General features: G+C 41.3%; 1 protein-coding gene across 8 annotated transcripts in view; it reads right to left on the bottom strand.

Annotated features, from left to right (window-relative positions):
• Window positions 1-5,293: 5,293 nt before the first annotated feature.
• The window catches only part of BLTP1 (bridge-like lipid transfer protein family member 1), a 160,644-nt gene continuing 146,066 nt past the window's right edge, over window positions 5,294-19,871 (bottom strand). For all 8 annotated transcript variants that reach the window (XM_066633009.1, XM_066633002.1, XM_066633007.1 and 5 more), the window contains 8 exons: window positions 17,799-17,991; window positions 17,384-17,601; window positions 16,063-16,314; window positions 15,223-15,426; window positions 13,934-14,128; window positions 11,875-12,009; window positions 8,692-8,857; window positions 5,294-5,981 (listed from right to left, as the gene is read on the bottom strand). In XM_066633009.1, coding sequence (XP_066489106.1) covers window positions 5,765-5,981; window positions 8,692-8,857; window positions 11,875-12,009; window positions 13,934-14,128; window positions 15,223-15,426; window positions 16,063-16,314; window positions 17,384-17,601; window positions 17,799-17,991 — 1,580 coding nt within the window. In that variant the 3' untranslated portion in view covers window positions 5,294-5,764. The remainder of the gene's footprint in view (window positions 5,982-8,691; window positions 8,858-11,874; window positions 12,010-13,933; window positions 14,129-15,222; window positions 15,427-16,062; window positions 16,315-17,383; window positions 17,602-17,798; window positions 17,992-19,871) is intronic.

The following is a 19,871-nucleotide window of genomic DNA, read 5'->3' as shown; positions in this document are numbered from 1 at the left end:
GGTGGCAGCACTTTTCAAAGGACTTAGCTCTGCTTAACCTACCTCCCCACCCACTGCACCTCCTTGAATCCTATGCACATCTGTTCAGAAGTCAGAAGTTGAGTTTATAATCAGTGGGGCTTCTCAGGTAGGGGTAGATAGGACTGTGGCCTTTGTGTTCAGTGAAGCTTATTCTTAGGTAAGTGTTCACAGGACTGCCAGTGAGGGCCATATCCTAACCAAATTTCCAGTACTGATGTATGACCTGTGCCAGTGAGGCATGTGCTACATCCTGCTGTGGGGGGGAGCAGTTATGGAGGCCTCCTCAAACCAAGGTAAGGGCACATTTGTTTGCTTACATCATGGCTGCATCGGCGCTGGAAAGTTGGATAGAATTGAACTTGGATTAACTTGATCTCCAAGTTAATATGAAAAGTTGAAATATTTGGTACAGACAGGTTTGCTGTGTCTCTGATAGCTGCAGATTTATGCAGCATCAACTGACCTTGGTGGGGAAAGCTGCACCTGTTGGTTTTGGCCTGTGTCACGACTCTTAGGAGCACCACATGGATTGAAGAACAGAAAACAGCAGGCTCCTCTGAAGTTGCCTTTGGTTAGGCTGTACCAGTTCCCGTTTCCTTCTCTAAGACAGAACCCTAAGCAAATTTGCTGGGAAGAACACCCTACCGAAGCTGTGGCATAGCTAAGGAGGTGCAGGGGGTAGCAGTTGCACCAGGCATCAGGCTTTAGGGGGACAACAAACTGAGCTTGACACTAGTGATCAAAATTGTGAAAATCTTGGTATGTATGTTTAATACTATCATGTTATATATCATTGGAAAGGTAATTTAATGCAGAATGTAATGAAACAAACAGCATTGGAATATATGTATACTATCAAAAGTTATGGTCAATTAACCAGAAAATGAAAACACAATTGCCTTATGAAACAAAAAATGGATTTTCTTAACTCAAAACCAACCTATGAGACTGATTGATCTGAGAGCCAGTGACACATTATTATGTTATTGACATGTTGCAATGACATGTTATCATGATAGAGCATGAAACCAATAAGGTGTTAATATGAGTCAGCTCTCATTTCCATGTATCATAATAGTTACCCCTGCTAACTGGGTAAAAGGCACTTTTTCACTGCTCCTCTTATATTAGCAAGGGGAGAATAACCATCCCTCTTCACCCCAGCACAGTGTCTCAAACCTATCAGGGGTACATTTTTCATTTATTTACTTAATTTGATTTTGTCTGGGGGGGCTACAAATCTTCTTTGACTCCATGTAGCAGATAGATGCCTTAGCTATGCCTTAACTGACTGGGGGGAGGGAGCAGAACAAGTAGGTGGCAAGCTGCTGGGGGGAGGAGGTGGGTTCCTCCCAATTTTCACTTTTAAAAAAGCCCAGGTGTGACATCACTTCAGGCTGTGACATCACTTCCGGGGCAACATTTTGAGCTTGGCACCGGGCTACGTGATCATTAGCTACGCTACTGTACTGAAGGACTATTTGCACAATCCTATTTGCACACTATCCTGGGAGTTGAACCTATCCTATAGAACACAGCATTTATCAAAACATTTTTATTATGTCAAGTGTTTGAGTGATGCATATTTTGGTTGTGCATTTGGAAGTGCTAGTGGTTGCTTCCTTGCCTCGCTATGCTGTTTATTGCTAATCAATTCTCCCCCCCCCCCAAAAAAAAACCTGGTTTTCTTTACTGATTGGTTTTGTATTTATTGCTTCTGTTGTAAGCGGGATGGAAGCAGGGGAAACCTGTATATAAGAACTCTAGCTTAGTAGGAGGGTAGGCTGCAGCCCAGCCAGGGTTGCTGCCCATGACCCCATGAGCACAAGTCCAGCAGGAAGAAGTCAGCTGATTGAGAGCCCAATCTTATGCATATCTACTCAGAAGTAAATCTCATTGTAGTCAATGGGGCTTACTCCCAGGAAAGTGTGCATAGGATTGCAGGCTTAACCCCCTCCCCTAATCATGTCTGAGGCCAAGCTTGTACCCAGTGAGCCCCAGAAGGGACACCACGCAATCACCCTAGACAGTGTGCCTGCACAGCTTACAGCAGCTCCAATGAAACAGACTAGGCAGGGCCACCCTATCACCCCACCCCTACAGTGTGCTCAAAAAATGCATGTAAATTAACAAACCAAATGAATCCAAGCAAATTTTCATATATACAATTTTATATGAAAATTTGCTTAGATCCATTTGGTTTGTTAATAAAGATAAAATTGTAAAATTAATGTAAAATTGTATACATGTAAGCCTGCAAGTAAACAAACAAAATGTGTTGATTACCTTTTGAAAAGTAAATTGTTACAAAATCACTTGTCTTAGTGACTGTGAAATGATTTAGTAAAAATATTTTTAAGAAAAAAGTTCAAAATGACTATTGCAACATAGTATTGTATTAGTTAAGACTTTAGTAGATTACCCTAGCATGGGGGTCCCTTAGGGGCAAGGCCCAATTGGGAACAGTTGGTACAGCTGGCTTAAAGCCAGCTCTGTCCATGACGAAAGGAGTAATCTTTATCTCTAGATGCATATCGCCATCTATTTGTCTACCAGTAAACAACAGGTCCAATGTGTGTCCTGCTACATGTAGCACGGTAGAAATCAAATGACACAGCCTATGGTTGCCATGAAACCCTGAGTTATATGGGGCCTCAGCATGGATGTGTTGAAATCCCTCATATGTAACAACCGAGAGCACTTCAGCAGTTCAGAGGTTTTTAAAACAGGCGCTGCAAATCTCTTGAGAACATTCTAAGACAATGACCCTATACTTCTAAGCCCTGCTGCCCACAAAATGCATTTGTCTGCAGAGATAAATATTATACCTGAAGAAGGCATTTCCCTGTGATAAAGTGCAGATTCATGCATATAAACACTAAAGCTGTGGGAGGCAGTGAGGAAATGTCAAAGTGTGAGGGCACTTTTGTGGACACTCTAGCAGAAAACATTGTCTACCACAGTTGGACCTCCATATTCGCACACCCCCCACCCCACAGATACTGAAACCTGCAGATTACATTTGCAGGTTGCTCCATTATTACCTCCAGATGTGACTGGAAATGTCTTCTGGTTGCATCCAAAGGTGTTCTGAAGCCTAGGCTGTGCACACTTCTGGTTTTCAGAAAGGTTCCTGGACACAACCGGATAACACCTTCGATTGCATTCAAGAGCTCAGGTCTGGCCCTTCACCGTGGGTTTGGAACCTGCAGAGAGTTAAATCCACAGGTCCCAAATCTGCAGATTAGGAGGTCAAACACGTTTTAATAAGGTCTGAAGGGGATATATTTCAGCTAAAAGTAGATACTCTGGTTAAGATATGTTGATAGATGGCGACTGATAGAAGTGAGCTTCAGACTTTTCATCAACAAACAGCTGAGTTAGGCTTTGAAGTCTGTTATTTCAGATACAAATCCAGTAGGCATTGTTCCCATTATGAAAGTTCTCAGTAATATGTACTGGTATCTTCACTAGTACTTCCTGTTTGTCACACCACTATTTGTTAATGTACTACCATGCCTGCCACTATAAGCTGCTTTGGGAGGAAAGGTGGTATGGTAATTGAAAAGGGGAGGAGAGTATTTTCTCATTCAGGTCTTTTGCAATTTTATTTTCTCCACATGCAAAAGTTTCTTATTATATGGCAGCATAAGCAGGAGGTCTGGCTCAGTTGGTAGAGCTGCTGCCTTGTATGCCTGAAGATCTGAGGCTGCCAGTTCGAAACAACCGGAAGTACCCGAGAACTGACGACACGCTGATATACTGATGAGCTGACCCTCGGTGGCAGAGAGGAGTTGCCGTCAAGTGGAGCGTGGGAGGCGAAGGGCCAGAGAGAGGCCAGACCGGGAAGGAATCCAGCTGGAACGAGGAGTTCTATGAAAGACTAGAACTATTCAATTGTAAAAATCCCTACGGGGGTTTAGAACAGCCTGCCTATGTAAACCGCCTTGGATGAAAGTCTGAGGAGAAATCTGACGACCAAAGAAAGGCAGAATATAAATACCTGTATAAATAAATAAGCATTGCATATGTATGGCATTTTTAAAGCTAGGCTTAAAATAGATTTTTACTTAAGTGATTCTGCAAGACAAAAATTACATTGGGCAGAATATGCATTCATTTTAATATGTCTCCCATCCATTTTTTATTCTGCATTAACAATAGCATTATTCAGGGAGTATAATATGGTCTCTTTCAATGTGGTGGGGGGAGGAAGAGTGAGAGAGCTCTTTCTAGCCCCATTCTTGCACAATATGCTCCTGAAGTCCTGTCCTCCCTGTGGAGAGTGTTTGGTTGGAGCAATGCAGGGGGTGGGATCCTGCCTTGAATGCTGGGTTCATATGACACAGGGCAACCCAATCCTAACATGCCCCAGAGTAGGCAGGCCGGCTGGTCTACACTGCATCCAAAGCAGGGCTGGGCTAGGTTGCAGTGCAACTCAGAGTAAGGGGAATGCATTTCCCTTACCCTGTGTTGTACGGCAGCTTGCCCCTATGGGGCTATTCAGATCTGCACCACATAAAGAGGTAGCACAGATCAAAGTGGCTCTCTCCCAAGCAGCTGAGAGAGGGGTTAGGATCCGGTATAAGTGCCGGATCCTGGCTCCATCCCCCTCCCAGGCCTCGTCTTCCCACTGGCTCGCCCATCGCCTGAACACTATGAATTACATTTTGATTACACTACATTTTGATTACAGCCCAATCCTAAACTGTGCTGATGCAGCGGAGCCACATGATCTGTGCTGCAATTCAGTTCAGCTCAGGAGGTGCCTGGATGTTTCCTTGGGGTAAGGGGATATATATTCCCCTTACCCTAAGTAAAGCCTCAACTGTCCGTATGGGGCTTCTTGGATCCATGCCAGCTATATAGCTTGTGCAAATCTGGGAAGCCTGGTGTAATGCCAGGAGCAGGGTTAGGATACAGTCCCGTCCCTCCTGGGCCCAAAACCGCCCCTGTTCTGCCCTCTCCCTGCCTCCAAAATGCCCTGTCACCACCTTATGGCCGCTGCGCTGCTCAGTGCAACTTTAACTGTGCCGGTCAGTGCTGTTCCAGGTTGCAGCAACGGCAGGCCACTGGGCTTGCACTGCTGACTCACAATTAGCTGCAAATGTGCTTTACAGGGATGGCTGCACCGGCTCGTAGACAAGTGAGGATTACGCTGTAAATTTAACGTGAGTGTTCATCCCGATAAAATTACTGTATACTGTCTCCCCCCACACCTCTGGCAGCACTACTATGGGATTTTTAAAGAAATTACACTTATGACATTAACTTTTATTCCAAGTGTAACCAACTTAAAATGATTTAGCACTATGGCAATCACAGTACCATAAATTATATACATACAGCATTTATACAATCTACATAGACAAGAAAAAGTCATTCATGGAATCACATTATCCAAAAGGATTTTCAGTGTTATGGCCAGTAAAAGTTTTGAAAATTCACAGTTAATCTGTAGTTTAAAGAGGCAGAATATTGCACATAATAAAACTGAATGCTAAGGAGCAGCTTTACAGTTTTCTTCACAAACATCGGTCATGCAATACTAGGCTGAATACAAAATGGCATCATATACCACAGTAAACAATTACTCACAATGTCAAATCAAGTTTTAAAATGTAGTAAAAAAACTGTTGTTAAGTTCTTTCAGTGTAAACCATACTTAAAAATTATATCGTCAAATTCAGTGTAAAACAGAAAAGATATAAACTGTGTTTGCCACATTAATTTTAAGATAGTTTTAGTGATCTTCCTTGTCTTTTCCTTTCTTTTCTTTTTCATCTTGTAATGCAGTTCCAAGCTTTTTAATAAGAACTGAGAGAACTTTGTCCAGTGGGTCCATGACTCCACGTTGGAGCCATTTAGGAATAGTAGTTCTTGCATGATGGAAGCCCAGCTTCTGAAGTATATAATCAACGCCTACAGGATCAATCTTCCTTCCAGTCCAAGAGATTAATCTAAAATTTAAAAGATTGTCATTATCAATATTTGAAGTAGAAAATGAATTTCAGTTTTTCTTTTCGCATTAGAAGCACATTCTTCTAGACCAGGGGTATCCAAAGTTTTTGGCAGGAGGGCCACATCATCTCTCTGACACTGTGTCAGGGGCTGGTGGGGGGGAATTAGGTAACATTTAAAATTTGAATAAATTTACATAAGTTTACATAAATGAATATATTAAAGATGAACTTATATGAATGAATAAAGGTCTTGCAATAGCTCAAGGCCTATAAAAAGCCTTGCACAAAACAAGGCTGACCTTTCCTTTGCTGACATGGCTGCATCACAGACGTGAAACAGCAAGCAGGGGAGGAAGCCCTCATCCCACAGATCACGCGAGAGGTCAAACAGTCGCCCTCACATTGAGAGCTGTTGCATTGGGCCAGTGCAGGCTCCAACAAATCTCCAGGCGGCCAGAGGCTCATTGGAGACTGGGGGCTCCCTGAGGTCCTTACTGAGAAGCCTTGAGGGCCACAAGTGACCCCCGGGCCGGGGTTTGGGCACCCCTGTTCTAGACCAATTTAATTTTTACTGGAGTGTATAATAGCTGCTTTAAATGGATGATAATGAACATGGTACTATTCATCCAATATAATCTCTATAAATATAATAGAAGACTGAAAAAAGGGAACAAATAACTTCTGGCTAGATTATGCCTTTTATTGCTTCAGAACTGGTACTTCCCAAAGAGAGTTCAGGTATTTTCTCTGACCATCAGAGGATTAGCTCTTGGTCAGGTTTGTTGATGGAATTCAGTATCAAGGATGAAATTCAATATCAAGCATGAAAATGTTAATAAAAATGCACTAGCCCAAATGATTTAAAAAATTCTTTTGTTCAGTTTAAATATATTTGGGTATTTTTTAACTACCCAATGTAACAGTATTTAATTAGGAAAAGCAGAGTTTTATATAAACAACTGAGGTATGTCACCGTGCTCCTTGCTATTGCACAGGAGCTTTCCTTGATTGGGCTATGGATGTTTCCTGTCTGTCCTTTTCAATCACTTTTTCCTGACCTTGTTCCTGAAATAAGAGATCAAGCATCCAGCTTAACAGAAGATGCACTCAGAGCTTTGAAATTAAAGGCTAGAAGATGCAAGAGTTACAGGCAGAGATGTCACTGTGTACAGACCAAGGAAATGCAGCACACAGCTGAGGTTGAGGTAGTTCTGCAAGAAGTATTTTGCTACTTATACGAGCAACTTATATAACATTGTATGATGTCAAACTGCATGGCTTGTGTTGCTGTTTTATTTCCCAAAGTAGTGGTTCCCAATGTTTCTTCACTTGCATACCCCTTAGCAGTCCATTTCCATAAAGAGTACCTCTCATATCAGCAAAATGTTTGTAATTAATACAGTTCCTGTTATTTCAAATTCAAATTTCAAATGTTTTCAACTACTGACCTATATTTGACAATACAGGAATTGATGACCAGAAGCTAGCAATTGCTGGGGCTTTCGCAGCCAGCTAGCTGCCTTCCTTCCTGTCTTGCCAACCCCACAAGGCATTCTAATACAGACCTGCCTTTTTCCATCATTATTCTTTTCAAGTACCCTTAAAGGTCCTGGCAAGCACCCCTGCCAGGTTGGGAACCACTGTCCTAGAGACTTCATGCACTTCCCAGTTAATGGCCATACAAAGCCCCAAATCTCAGAATTAGAACTTGGAGCTACTTCTAATACAAAGAATAGCCATGTTGGCTAATTGGGGCATAATACTATTCAGAAAAGAGGTATCAGGGTGTCATGTGCACAGGACTAGTCAATACTGTTAATGTCTCAGATTACTGAGGAACAGAACAGTTGCTATACGACTTGCAGACCTCAGATACATTGAATCAGTGCATGCAGAGTACCAACTGTATTTACAGAAGCATTCTTACAAATGTAGTTGTATGCAGAGATGAGAGAATATGTGCATATAAACATGCCACTAAACTGCCTACTGACAGCAAAAGAGAAATGGAAATTAAAAGAGGTGGCAGAATATATTGATGTATTAGAAAAGTTAAACAAAAAAATAAATGGGATCTACCCCTTCCTCGAAAACTAGAGGTTTCCAAACCATGGCCCAGAATAATCATTCAAGGCAAGACACTTCTGTCGGAATTATCATTCCAAGCACAGCACTGATGAAGCCTTACAGTTCTGCCCTACAGCCACCAATTTTTGGGCTGGACTGTTGCGGAGCCTCACGCCAGTGAGCTTCTTTACACTGCATGTCGCCCCAGAATGCTCTGTGCCGCAATTTCTGGAGAAGCAGCTTCCCAGCCCAAGGCTCCGTGATGATCCAGCATGAACACTGGGGGCTGCAGGACAGAATAAGGCTTCACCTGGAATGATTATTCTAGCACACTGGAACTGGCCTGCAGGCCAGTTTGGAGGCTCCTGTTTTAGTTCATTCCATTTTCAATACCACAAATTTGACCAACATTTTTTCTAATATGTGAAGCAATTACAGAGAAGATGAGTATTCTCTACCTTCCCCCATGTCCATGTTACATTTCTAGTATCCTGTTAATAAATATTTTACTAATCTGATCATCAAGGCATATCAGAAATTTCTACATGCTGATTCTCATTAGCAGAATAAAAAGACACAGAAGTTAAACAGTTGGAAATCAAGCCAAATACTAGACTTATTATACTGCTAATAGACATACCTTAGTGTGGGCTCCAGATGCCAGGTATTGCAAATAAATTCTCTCCAATCTACAGTTGTGTATGTAATGCCTTCTTCTGATTCTTTCTCGGTAGCACTCTCATCAAGAACACTGATGGGGCTTTTCTGGCCTGGCCGACTAGACAATATGCGAGGTGGGAAGATGGCTAGAAGACAGAACAGAATCTTACACTAAAATACAGTTAAGATTCTTAATATAATGACAGGACTTTACTAATTAAAGAGAAGCTTATAAATAATATTTTATAGAAAGTAAATATGCACATTTAAAAATATATAAATATCTCAGTACCATAAAATACTAACTGTAAGATGCGTAAGATGTGTAAAACTGTGTTTACACAGTGGCATAGCTAGGGCCTCTTGCACCCAGGGTGAGGCATGGTGACCTTTGACCCTAGACCGTAAAGTCATTTTAATACTATAACATATACACCATGGAAAAGAGCAGCTTGATACCATTTGTGCAGAAGGTTAAACCATGGATAAAAGCATAGAAATACAGAGAACAAGTTGCTTGAAGAAAAATTATTTTTAGAAGCTGTTTGCTAGTTTTACAGAAGTTACACACTTTGGAGTTTAGAAAGGGAGTAGCAAAGATAAGACTCCTTCTTGGCAGACGCACAGGTCTGGCCAAGGCTATCACCATGCTTGCTGCCAAAGGCTCACTTGTTTATTCTTCTAAGTTTTCAAAAGAAGGGAAAAACATATGAATATATAGTCTTTGTTTTAAAGTGTAACCAACAAATATGGGACATATGAGACATATGGTAGTGATTAGAAGTAAGTCTTAAATAAACAAAATGCATGATTTTAGAAAAGTTTTAAGAAAACTAGACAAAGAGTTTAACATTGCAGACATCCTTATCTTAGTTGGCAAGGATGTTCTTGACAGACACCTGCAGAGACGAGTTTAGAACATTTAGTTAGGTAACCAGGACCATCCTTAAGAAAGAGTCCTTTGTGTGAATTGCAACTGAGATGAAAAGAGGGGGGCTGGTGCAGGGTTACCTCAAACAGTTTGCTTGGCATGTAATGTCTGAGTAAGGCGAATGGGAGAAGGATTTGTTAAAAAGGAAGTTGTGATGCAGTGATGTTAAAATATATGAAAGGTCACAAGAAGCTGGCTGAAAAGGTCACTTCTAGCAAGGTTATACACCACTATAGTAGTCATAAATAGAATTATATAGTAAAACTGTTAAAAGGAAGTTTAAAAAGATTTTAGTTCGCAGAGGTTTGCAGAGGGCCCACAAAGATTTACTAAAACCAGGAGAAAAGATGCAGAAGAGATAAGCAAGGCCATCCTAATTAAGAAGGGTATGAAAGGAATATATGTCAATAAATAGGTTAGAAGTTCTGCCAAATTAAGGTCTTCACACTTGTGTTTAAGTGTTAGTATGTTCCTTTTAATGAGGATAGTACGAAAACCTATTTTCTCAAAGAGGTCCCTAGTTAGATTGATAAACATGAGTGAAGGTCAGTGCTTGATGGAATAATGTTACAGCAAACCGTTACAAAATGTAGCAAAATCATTACAAAATGTAGCAAAATGTTACAGATGGTTTTGGAAACTTTTGGAAATTGTGTAATTTTGGCAAAGTTTTAATATGACACCCCACCTGTATGTAAATGAGAGCCAATCAATGGGTTTGTTCGTATGTTGCCCACCTATTTTCCATCTTGTATGTAAATAGTATTTTATCTACATCCTATTAAGAGTTAGCCCCATTTATGATGTCAAACTTTCAGCGAATGAGAAGTCTAGATTTTCAGACAAAGGATTGTGTGGTATAAAAGTTAAGGACCACCGTTCAGACGGGGTCCATGCTTTGGACATGACTCCCGTGAACCAATTGTATACAATTCAATAAAAGCCTGTAAACCTTCATCCCTGTGTACCGAGTCATTCTGAGTTGCTTATCTGAGTTGCCAATTGGCCTTGCAACAAGGGCACATTAATTTTTGGAACCCTCCCCCATCCACTCCCCCTGGCCTTAAAAGGCCATTCCGGTTTTCAGCAAAAATCACAAGTGCCATTTGGAGGCATCTCACGAAGGAGACCTGCCTCAAGAACTGCCATGGGGGGTGCATGTAGGCACCCCATCAAGGCGTAGTACCCAAAGCAATGTATTCCCCCAGCTTTGCCATTGACAAGTTAACTAATTTACTGGGGAAAAAACTCTATTGTGCCAAGATCATATAAAAATACATGTGAATGGTACAGAAACATAACTGTACAAGTAAGGATATCTAGATATCTAAAATGGATTTTGTTACAATGGCCCACTGTATTTACAACAAAATCCATTTTAGATATGCTAAGTTCTCTTAAGTTCTTACTTAGATTTCTATACCATTCCCATGTATTTTTATATGATCTTGGCGCAATAGTTCCCCCCCCCCCCAGTAAATTAGTTTATCTCTGACCAGATCTTGTTTACTTCTTAAGCATCCTAACTTAAAGCAATTTTGGGCGAAGAAACACAAATGCAATATTCTTAGAAAAGTATTAAAAATAACTTTTACAACTAGTGGTATTTGAAAACAATGTTATTTATACTATTCAGAAGTAAGCTCATTGTGTTCAGTAAGACTTAGGCTGTAATCATATCTTACCCACTGGAAACAAATACCTCCATTTATAGCAGGGGTGCCCAAACCCCGGCCCTGGGGCCACTTGCGGCCCTCGAGGACTCCCAGTCCAGCCCTCAGGAAGCCTCCAGTCTCCAATGAGCCTCTGGCCCTCCGGAGACTTGCTGGAGCCTGCTCTGGCCTGATGCAACTGCTCTTGGCCAACTGTTCAACATCTCGCGTGACCTGTGAGATGAGGGCTCCCTGCATTGCTTGCTGTTTCACGTCTGTGATGTAGCAGCAGCAGTGAAGGAAAGGTTTTATAGGCCTTGAGCTATTGCAAGACCTTCACTCATTCAAATAAGTTCCATCTGTAATATATTCATTTATGTAAATTTATTCAAATTTAAAATGTAAATTAATTTTTTTTCCCCAGACCCCGACACAGTGTCAGAGAGATGAAGTGGCCCTCCTGCCACAAAGTTTGGACACCCCTGATTTATAGCATTAAAATCTTATAGAAATAATTAGTTGAAGAAACCATCATTTACTACACAAGTTACTACACAAATCAAGAAACCGATTTCCATACCTTTTTCTTTTTCTTTAAGATAAGCGGATACTAAATCATGCAGGAACATTATCAGTTCCGCATCCATAGTTACACATATGTGATCAGTAAATTCTGTTACGACACTGCACTCCACGTTTGGCTTAGCATTTGCATCTGTAATGAGATATTATAAATCATTTTGGCAGAGTGTTGACTGCATGCAAGCACAATCTCAATGATGCATTTAATAGTAAAAATGTGTATTTAAAAATACAGACAAGCACTTATTTCTATTAGTTGTGACAACTGTAGCTGTTTCCACCATGACTTTATAGTGAAATTTCTGCCAATACAGGTATTTGAGGATATAGCCTCATGTAACTTACCAAACTTACCAGGGTTATGGTGCCCCTACAGCTTCTTCTTCCTGGCTTGGCCAGGTACCAGCATTTGGTGTCTTGCAAGATTTTGTATGATCTAAGATGTTGATGCCAGGGAGAGCCAGTCTGGGGACAAGGCGTGGTGGTGCACAGTTTTGAAACCACTGCTTTAAGGCATTTCTGCTTAGATGACCCAGGTACACACACAATTGCTTCAAGCCAATGCAGATCTACCTTATGGCATATGCAGTGCACCACCTTCAGCAAGGTGAAGTTCTAAACAGAAGCCTAGTGCTCCTGACATATTCACGTGAAGCTGGTTTAAGACAAACTGGAAACTGCTGTATCCTGAAAAAGGTCCCCAAATTGGAAACTGCTGTGTCCAGAAAAAGACCTCTCCTTCTTGAGTGGTGCTTACCCCTATGTGTTTCTTTCAAGTTTATCTGGGCACAAGTACGCAGAACAGTAAGCAACGCTCACAGGGGATCCGGCCCATAGGGCGGGGTTTGGAGAGCCCTGGTTTAAGAAATCCCATACCACACAGCATTGTGTCTAGGTACTTAACACCAGATAAATTCCCCCTCCCATTTTCTGTTGCATCAAAGCAGAAGATATAGACATGTAATTTTCTAACAGTGGGTGCAAAACATGAAAAAATACTGAAATAAAGCTGCATTCACTAACTATGTTGTTATGACTACATCCCAGTCAAGTCCCTTGTTTATTGCCTGTATTAACTAGAATTCTACCACTTTCCCTTAAACTTTCCCTTTTAAACCCTTAAAAGAAAATGTAAGTACTCAATCCATTTTGTTTTCCCCATGGGTACTTCATGCTGGAGAAAGAACAAAGTTACTCTGTGCATTATTTCAATCCTGCTCTGATTATGTTACTAGAATAGCTTATTTGTCAGCTGATTGGAATTACAGTATTACAATTGCAGTCAGCCTCTTACAGCAGTGGTACTCAAACTCTTTGGGAGTTTGGCAACTGCTGTAAATTCCTGTGGGAGAGAGGCAAAGGCAGCAATGCAGTTGTTGCAACTGCACTGCTGCCGGGGGTTAAAGGGGCTTTTTTGCCATATCTGAGACTGTGCTTGCCTCCTGGAGGGTCTAGGGAGCATGTGGACCCCTCTGCACACCTCCAAACTTCAGAAAATAAAAAAGGCACTTCCTGGTTTCATCACAAAACCAGAAGTGCTCTTTTTATTATTTTCAGAAGTTTGGAGGTGCAGGGAGCCCTGCAGAAGGGTCTGCAGGCTCCCTAGACCCCCCAGGAGGCTAGTAGAGCTTCAGGAAAGGCCAAAAAAGCCCCTTTAACTGCAGGCAGCAGCTTAATTGCAGCGATCATGTTGCTGCTGTTGCCCTTCCCCTGCCCCTGAAGGGAGCAGAGACAGGGCTTCCCCGGCAGGAGCATCATGACACCCCAGGTTGGGAACCTCTGTCTGAACAGTAACAATTAAAAGGATCGGGAATTAACAAGTTAAATCAATATTCCGTTTTGTGGTACTTGATTTTAATATTTCAGACTTTTGATAAGGAGTAAAGGTAGGTATCTGTGACCGCTATATAGGAACAAGCTTGTGACAGGCATGATAACTAGCTGTCTTCATAATCATAATCCACGCAGTTTTATCTAGCTACATTGTTTTAAAGTGCATAAATTCTCATTTACATGGGATATGCATTAAAAAGTTTAGAAGAATTTGCACACTCTACCTTGTAATGAAGGCTCCTGTGGTTGTTGAACATGAATGGATTTAAAGTCTAACTGCATCCTTGGCAATGCAAAGATAGTTTCAGTCTCATGATTGTAACTGGATCCTCCTCTGAAACCACTTAATAAGCTGGAGTTTTTCACTGTTGTGCTATACTCTGGGTTATTTGCATCAACATTTCGAAGAAGGTTCAACTCTGGAAGAAGAGCAAATGCTATTTTTAGACATCTTGTTTAAAATTCATTAGCAATTATTAGATGTATCTGAAATAGCCTGTGGTATTGTAATAGCTGACAAGTTCGTCACTGCTATATAGAATAACTTTTCTATCAGCTATTCAGCCCTGAGCATTACAGCCTCATACCTGTTTGTATAAGTTTCCAATTCTTTACTAATTTCCAAGAGTATGTGCAAGTACAAGACACTGACAAGCTGCTACTTGTATGTTTTAAAATGTTGTTAAATACAATAGGAAAAAACAGTTCAAGCAGACATGTAACATGTAAACTTCCCAATTTAGTATAATTCAGGGTTTTATTTGTCAAATCTGTATTTAGAATGAGTATACACATTTGTTGTATGCCACAACAATTGGGCTCTCTTTCATTAAGATGCCAATGACATAGAATGAGCTTGTAACAGAGATTTCAAATTTACAGTGATCACTATACAATCATGATGCTCACCTTTCAGTGAACAGGGAAACCAGGCTCTTTATGAGCAACTCCACAGTGAGCTAATATTGTTCTGCTCCAGTCTGACATGCAGTTTTACACTTTGATGTGGTGATGTACTTTTTTCTACTGATACCTCTAGGTAATGTAACAGTGTTTTGAAATTATTTTAATTTTTGTAAGCTCCTTAGGGATACTTGCTCCCTGCTTCCTGTTAATATTGAGTTAGTTTCCTCTCTGTAGTGTGCAGACTGGTTACCTGCACATTCAGTTCTTCAGTTTAGCTAGAAGCTTGCAGGCTTCCCCGAGTCTCCCAATGCCTTATAAGGCATTAAAAAGTCACTTTTGGTTTCTCCGTGAAACTGGAAGTCATGTGTTTTGAGCTATACAATTCAGTCTGAGCCTGGCAGAGACCAGGGATGGACGTCTTCAGCCTCTGCTGAGCTCAGACTCCCCTCTGGAGGTGACGCACATGTTAAGTGTGCATGCCAGGGGTGGGCCTGTGTCTGATCTGTTGGTAAATGAATCCGCAGATACTGGATCAGCAGATATGGGGATCTGTACTGTAAATCTCTGTAACAACCTGTAATCACAAATTAAGAAGAATAGGCCTCACCTTCGTTTCTTGTAGCTGTAACGTAATTGAACCACTCTTTCACACTTGCAACTCCATGTGGTGGATTTTCATGACGCCTCCTTGTAATTTTGGTAATTGTTGCCATTGGACTTTCTAGGGCTCCACAAGGCTTTGTGACCATAGTATTGTGACCCAAATGGAAGTCTAGTGTTTGCACTACATATGTAGAATGCTCACTGGAACCTGGGGAAGTGGATGGTTTAGAAACCTGGTTATTTCCTTATTGAGTCTGTAATCATGTTTTAAGTCAGAATTATAAAATTTGCAGCAACTATTTTTAAAAAGGTATGTTGTAACTAGAGGTAAAGACAATATGTAGTCACATTTTTTATCAAAATATGATATAGGTACCAAAATTCATTACATATTTTCTTATCTGGGAATTGCCAATCAACGACTCAGCAAGCTGCCCCTACAATATCAGATGTGACCCATAGCCACCTGTGATCCCAGACTGCCATATCCATCACATTACAAAGATTAATCTAGTTTCAACCAGTCAGTAAACTGTCCCCTTTGATGCATATTGACAAGATCATCATGTTGATAGTGGATATGAGCTCATTGCTCTCTTGATTCTAAGGTAACCAAGTCTTTGCCAAAGGAGCCCACAAGTAAAGCTGTCCACCTAAGCCCTATAGTAATAGACGTGTAGCAATTAAGTATTAAGTCTGACATGCAGTCTTAAGCTCAGAATTTGCACTTGTAAAAACACTTAAAACAACACTCAGCCAAAACACAAAGAAGCCATTTTGATAAGGAAATCTTAATCATAATTTAAGAGCCTATATTAAAAAGGATGTAATATACTTTAGGTACCTTCTTGCCAAATTTTTTGTGCTTCAGTCCAGAATGCAATGTTAGGTTCTTCAAGGTGAAACAAAGCCCAAGATTTTGAACGAAAATTAGGACCATGGAAACATGCCAATGTCATGTGATTCCCATGTAAGCTCATAGAGCCTCCAAACTGCATTCCATCTTCCGGTAAAGGAATCTGAAATAACGATATGTGGCACCCTGATACTACCTTTAAAACACCTGGCCAGTGGCGATGATGTGCTGCATCCAGTACTAGAAAATAAAAACACACAAAGAAAGTCAGGTGGCATTAATATGAACTGTACAAACTAGTGTATACGGTCTAAAACTTGAGCGTCTGTCTAGAAATCTTAGCAGGAATTTCATTAATGACATTCAACTCTTCTCAACTCACTCAGCCCTGAGATTACATTTTTGGCAAGAAGCATCAGTATGACTATCAGCCATTTGTACCTCTTGGACTTAAAAACTTTGACCACCTTAGTACATAAAATTACTAAGGATGCAATCCAAATTGGCTCTTGGGCCAGCGCAAGTCCCTTGCACCAGCCCAGGAAAGTTGCAAACATGCCATAAAGCATATTTGCACCTCCTCTAGAGTTGGCTGGGCGGCGCAGGGACGTACACCAGCCTGTGAAGGCTGAATCCAGCCTCCAAGCCAACTCAGACAGGGAGGCTTGCCAAGCTTGGCCAACACAAGGGTCTGGGGTGAGTGGGGAGGAGGCAGGAGGGAGGTGTTCTGGGGCAGGGGGAGGGTGGTTCTGGGGGCAGGCGGGTGGGGAGCAGGAGGCAGGGCTGGGACCCAGCAGATATGCAGGATCCTAACCCCAGTTTCCGAGCAGTGCAGATTGACTTCAAGGTGCTCTGCTTTCCTCAGACTTATGCCACCTCCGGAGGTGGTGCAAGTTCAAGGAGCTGTGGTGGCTTACCCAGGGGTAAGTAGAAGAGTTTCCCCTTACCTCCGACTGAGCCACTTTTGGCCCCTACCTTGTGCTGGATACAGCAGAGGCCTCCTGGCCTGCCTGTTCCAGCTCAAGATAGGATTGCGCTGTAAGTTGTATAACTATTGAATGATACATGCTACTAAATAAAAAGATTATTATACCTCTTAACTGACTCATAATCTGCATCTGAATGCCTAAGTGCTATGATATGTTACAGTAGGATAACCCCATTTTAAATGTGCTAATGTGCAACACCAACATTCCAGGCAAATTTTTCAATAGTTTTATGGTGATGTTCAAAAGCACAAATATGAATATACTTAACTTTACACGACTGTAACAATTACTACTACACAAAGATAAACATTAATACATACATTGTTGATGTGAGCTCTTCTCTACATTATTGAACACAGTCTTTGGAGGAAGATAAGGAACAGGTCCCCATGTTGACAAAGCTCTCTTGCTTGTATCGAACTGCTGAGTAAAGAATTCCTGGAGTTTCATTCCTATTTTGATGAGGTCTGGAGTGGTTGATCTGGAAATCATTACTTGAAAAATATCCCATTTCAAGTCTCCGTGGACAAACAGCTCACTAGAACACACAAGAATAGCATCCAGGAGTTTGCATGGCTTTCCTTTATTCTGAAGAGAGCCAATTTAAAACAAACTGATTTTGCAACTTCAGTAGATAACAATATATTAATGACTTGAGGAAACAACCTGAAAACAAGAATTTTGATTTAAAAGCATATGTGCAAAAGGGTACATAGATATATCAAGAAATCTTACCTTTTATCAGTAATGCTGGAATCCAAAGTATTATACAGATTAACTTTCCACTCATCTTGCAGCTTAAGGTCTGCATTGCTGAAAATACCCATTAGGATACTAGATCCCATGTAATCAACACGTGCTTCAGTAGAGCCCATGGTAATTTGAATTTTGTGACTTGGCTGCTGGTTGGGATGTTCAGAAATATGAGCTGAAAAACAATTATCCACTCATCAGCTTAGTTCCAAAGGGAACCAAAACAGTACTACTACTTTGATCACATTGTACTCTTTGACTAGCAATATTAGCAGTATGTGAGGGGGGATGGCCTGTCAAAGGAGGAGGGTAAAAAGGTCTACAACCTTTTTAAGGGTGTGAGTGCACCTAGCTTAACCTATTTTTGCCCGGCCCACAGGTGTACAGATTTGGTCCCTGTTGCATATATGCAACATTGGGAAGTCCAAGCGTTTACAGACTGGGGATAGCCTTGTCAGTTGGCTTCCATGCTAACAGGTGATCTGTCAGATGTACATTATATAGACAATGGACTGAGAAAGAGAACCTCAGGTTCCCCAAGATTCAGGGTGCAAATTTTCCTCCTGTGGCAGCATTCTACTGAGGTTTTTGCATAAAAGTAATCCTCACCCAGTAGGCCATGAGGCTGCAATGAACGACCACACTATGCAGACAAACATTTTCAAAGACTTACTCAGAACTATGAGCTTGGGGGTGATCCTGGATCCACAGCTGCTCCTGGATTCCCAGGTAGCGGCTGTGGCCAGGGGAGCCTTTGCTCAGCTTTAGCTGATTCGCCAGCTGTGACCATGCCTGGGTCACTCAGATATGGCCACAGTGACCCATGCCCTAGTGACATCCAGATTAGATTACTGCAACACACTCTTCATGGGGCCGCCTCTGAAGATGGTCCAGAATGCAGAATGCAGCTGTCCATGTGGTTGCTGGGACTTGTCGGTTTGACTCAGTTGGGTTGCTGCTTCGGCGGCTACACTGGCTGCCAGTTCGTTTCCGGGCTGAATTCAAAGTGCTAGTTTTGACTTTTAAAGCCCTAAATGGCTCTGGTCCAGGGTATATGAGGGACCATCTCCTTCCATACAATCCAACCTGTCCTCTCAGATCATCAGAGGAGGCTCTTCTAACTGTGCCGCCACCAGTGTAGGAGAAGGGGATGGCGGCAAGAAAGAGGGCCTTCTTGGTGGTGGCTCCCCATCTGTGGACTCCCTCCGCCTGGAATTGAGAACAGCTCCCTCTTTAGAGTCCTTTCGGCAGGGGCTTAAGACCTTTGTATTCAGGGAAGCCTTTTTATGCTGACACCAGGGGACATGGTGCTTTTTGAACGTATTTTAATATGGGATCCAAGTTTTATTGTGTTTTATTGTTTTTAAATGTTTTATTTTTATACACACATGTACATTTTATGTTTTTAGTATGGTTTTATTTGTGAGTCACCTTGAGTGCCCTTCATTGGGATATAAATTCTATAAATAAATAAACTAGTGTTGCCAGTAAATAAGCCAATACACTTCCTGAAGCAGTGCAAGACTTCCATTTGAAATTTAATACATTTAAACGCTGTTTTCCTGCACACTTTGGGTGCCCTGCAGGAATTTAATCTACACTATGCCAAATTAGTATTTGATATTGTCTAGTTTATCCTTCCCCAGATGCTTGTACTGAATACTCAATGTACAAGACAGTTAACGGCTAAGGTAAGGAACAATGGAGTCCTTCTTAAAGCACACATTAGGTTTCAGGAGTATGTACTTAAGTCAAAACGTATTTAAATTGAAACATTCAGTTCTTCCTCGCCCAGAGTTATCTTGCTGGTATAAAAGCAACAACACACCCATTCATAACGTGGACATCTGTAACTGGGTAAGTCAGTGTAATTCCAAACCTGCTTTTGTCCTTGCCTGTGGACAAAAGTAAAACTCTTGAGAGTCCACTGGACCAAAACAATTACAACACAGAGGGGTGCTATAATTAGAATGTTCCTTTGGTCTTAATTTTTAGTCACATTACTCATAATTAAATTATAAAATTTAGACTAAGATTTTCTCAGTGTGTTTGCTT

Source organism: Tiliqua scincoides, chromosome 6, assembly GCF_035046505.1.
Source record: "Tiliqua scincoides isolate rTilSci1 chromosome 6, rTilSci1.hap2, whole genome shotgun sequence".
NCBI classification, from domain to species: Eukaryota; Metazoa; Chordata; class Lepidosauria; order Squamata; family Scincidae; genus Tiliqua; species Tiliqua scincoides.
This window is presented reverse-complemented; position numbering and strand designations above follow the sequence as displayed.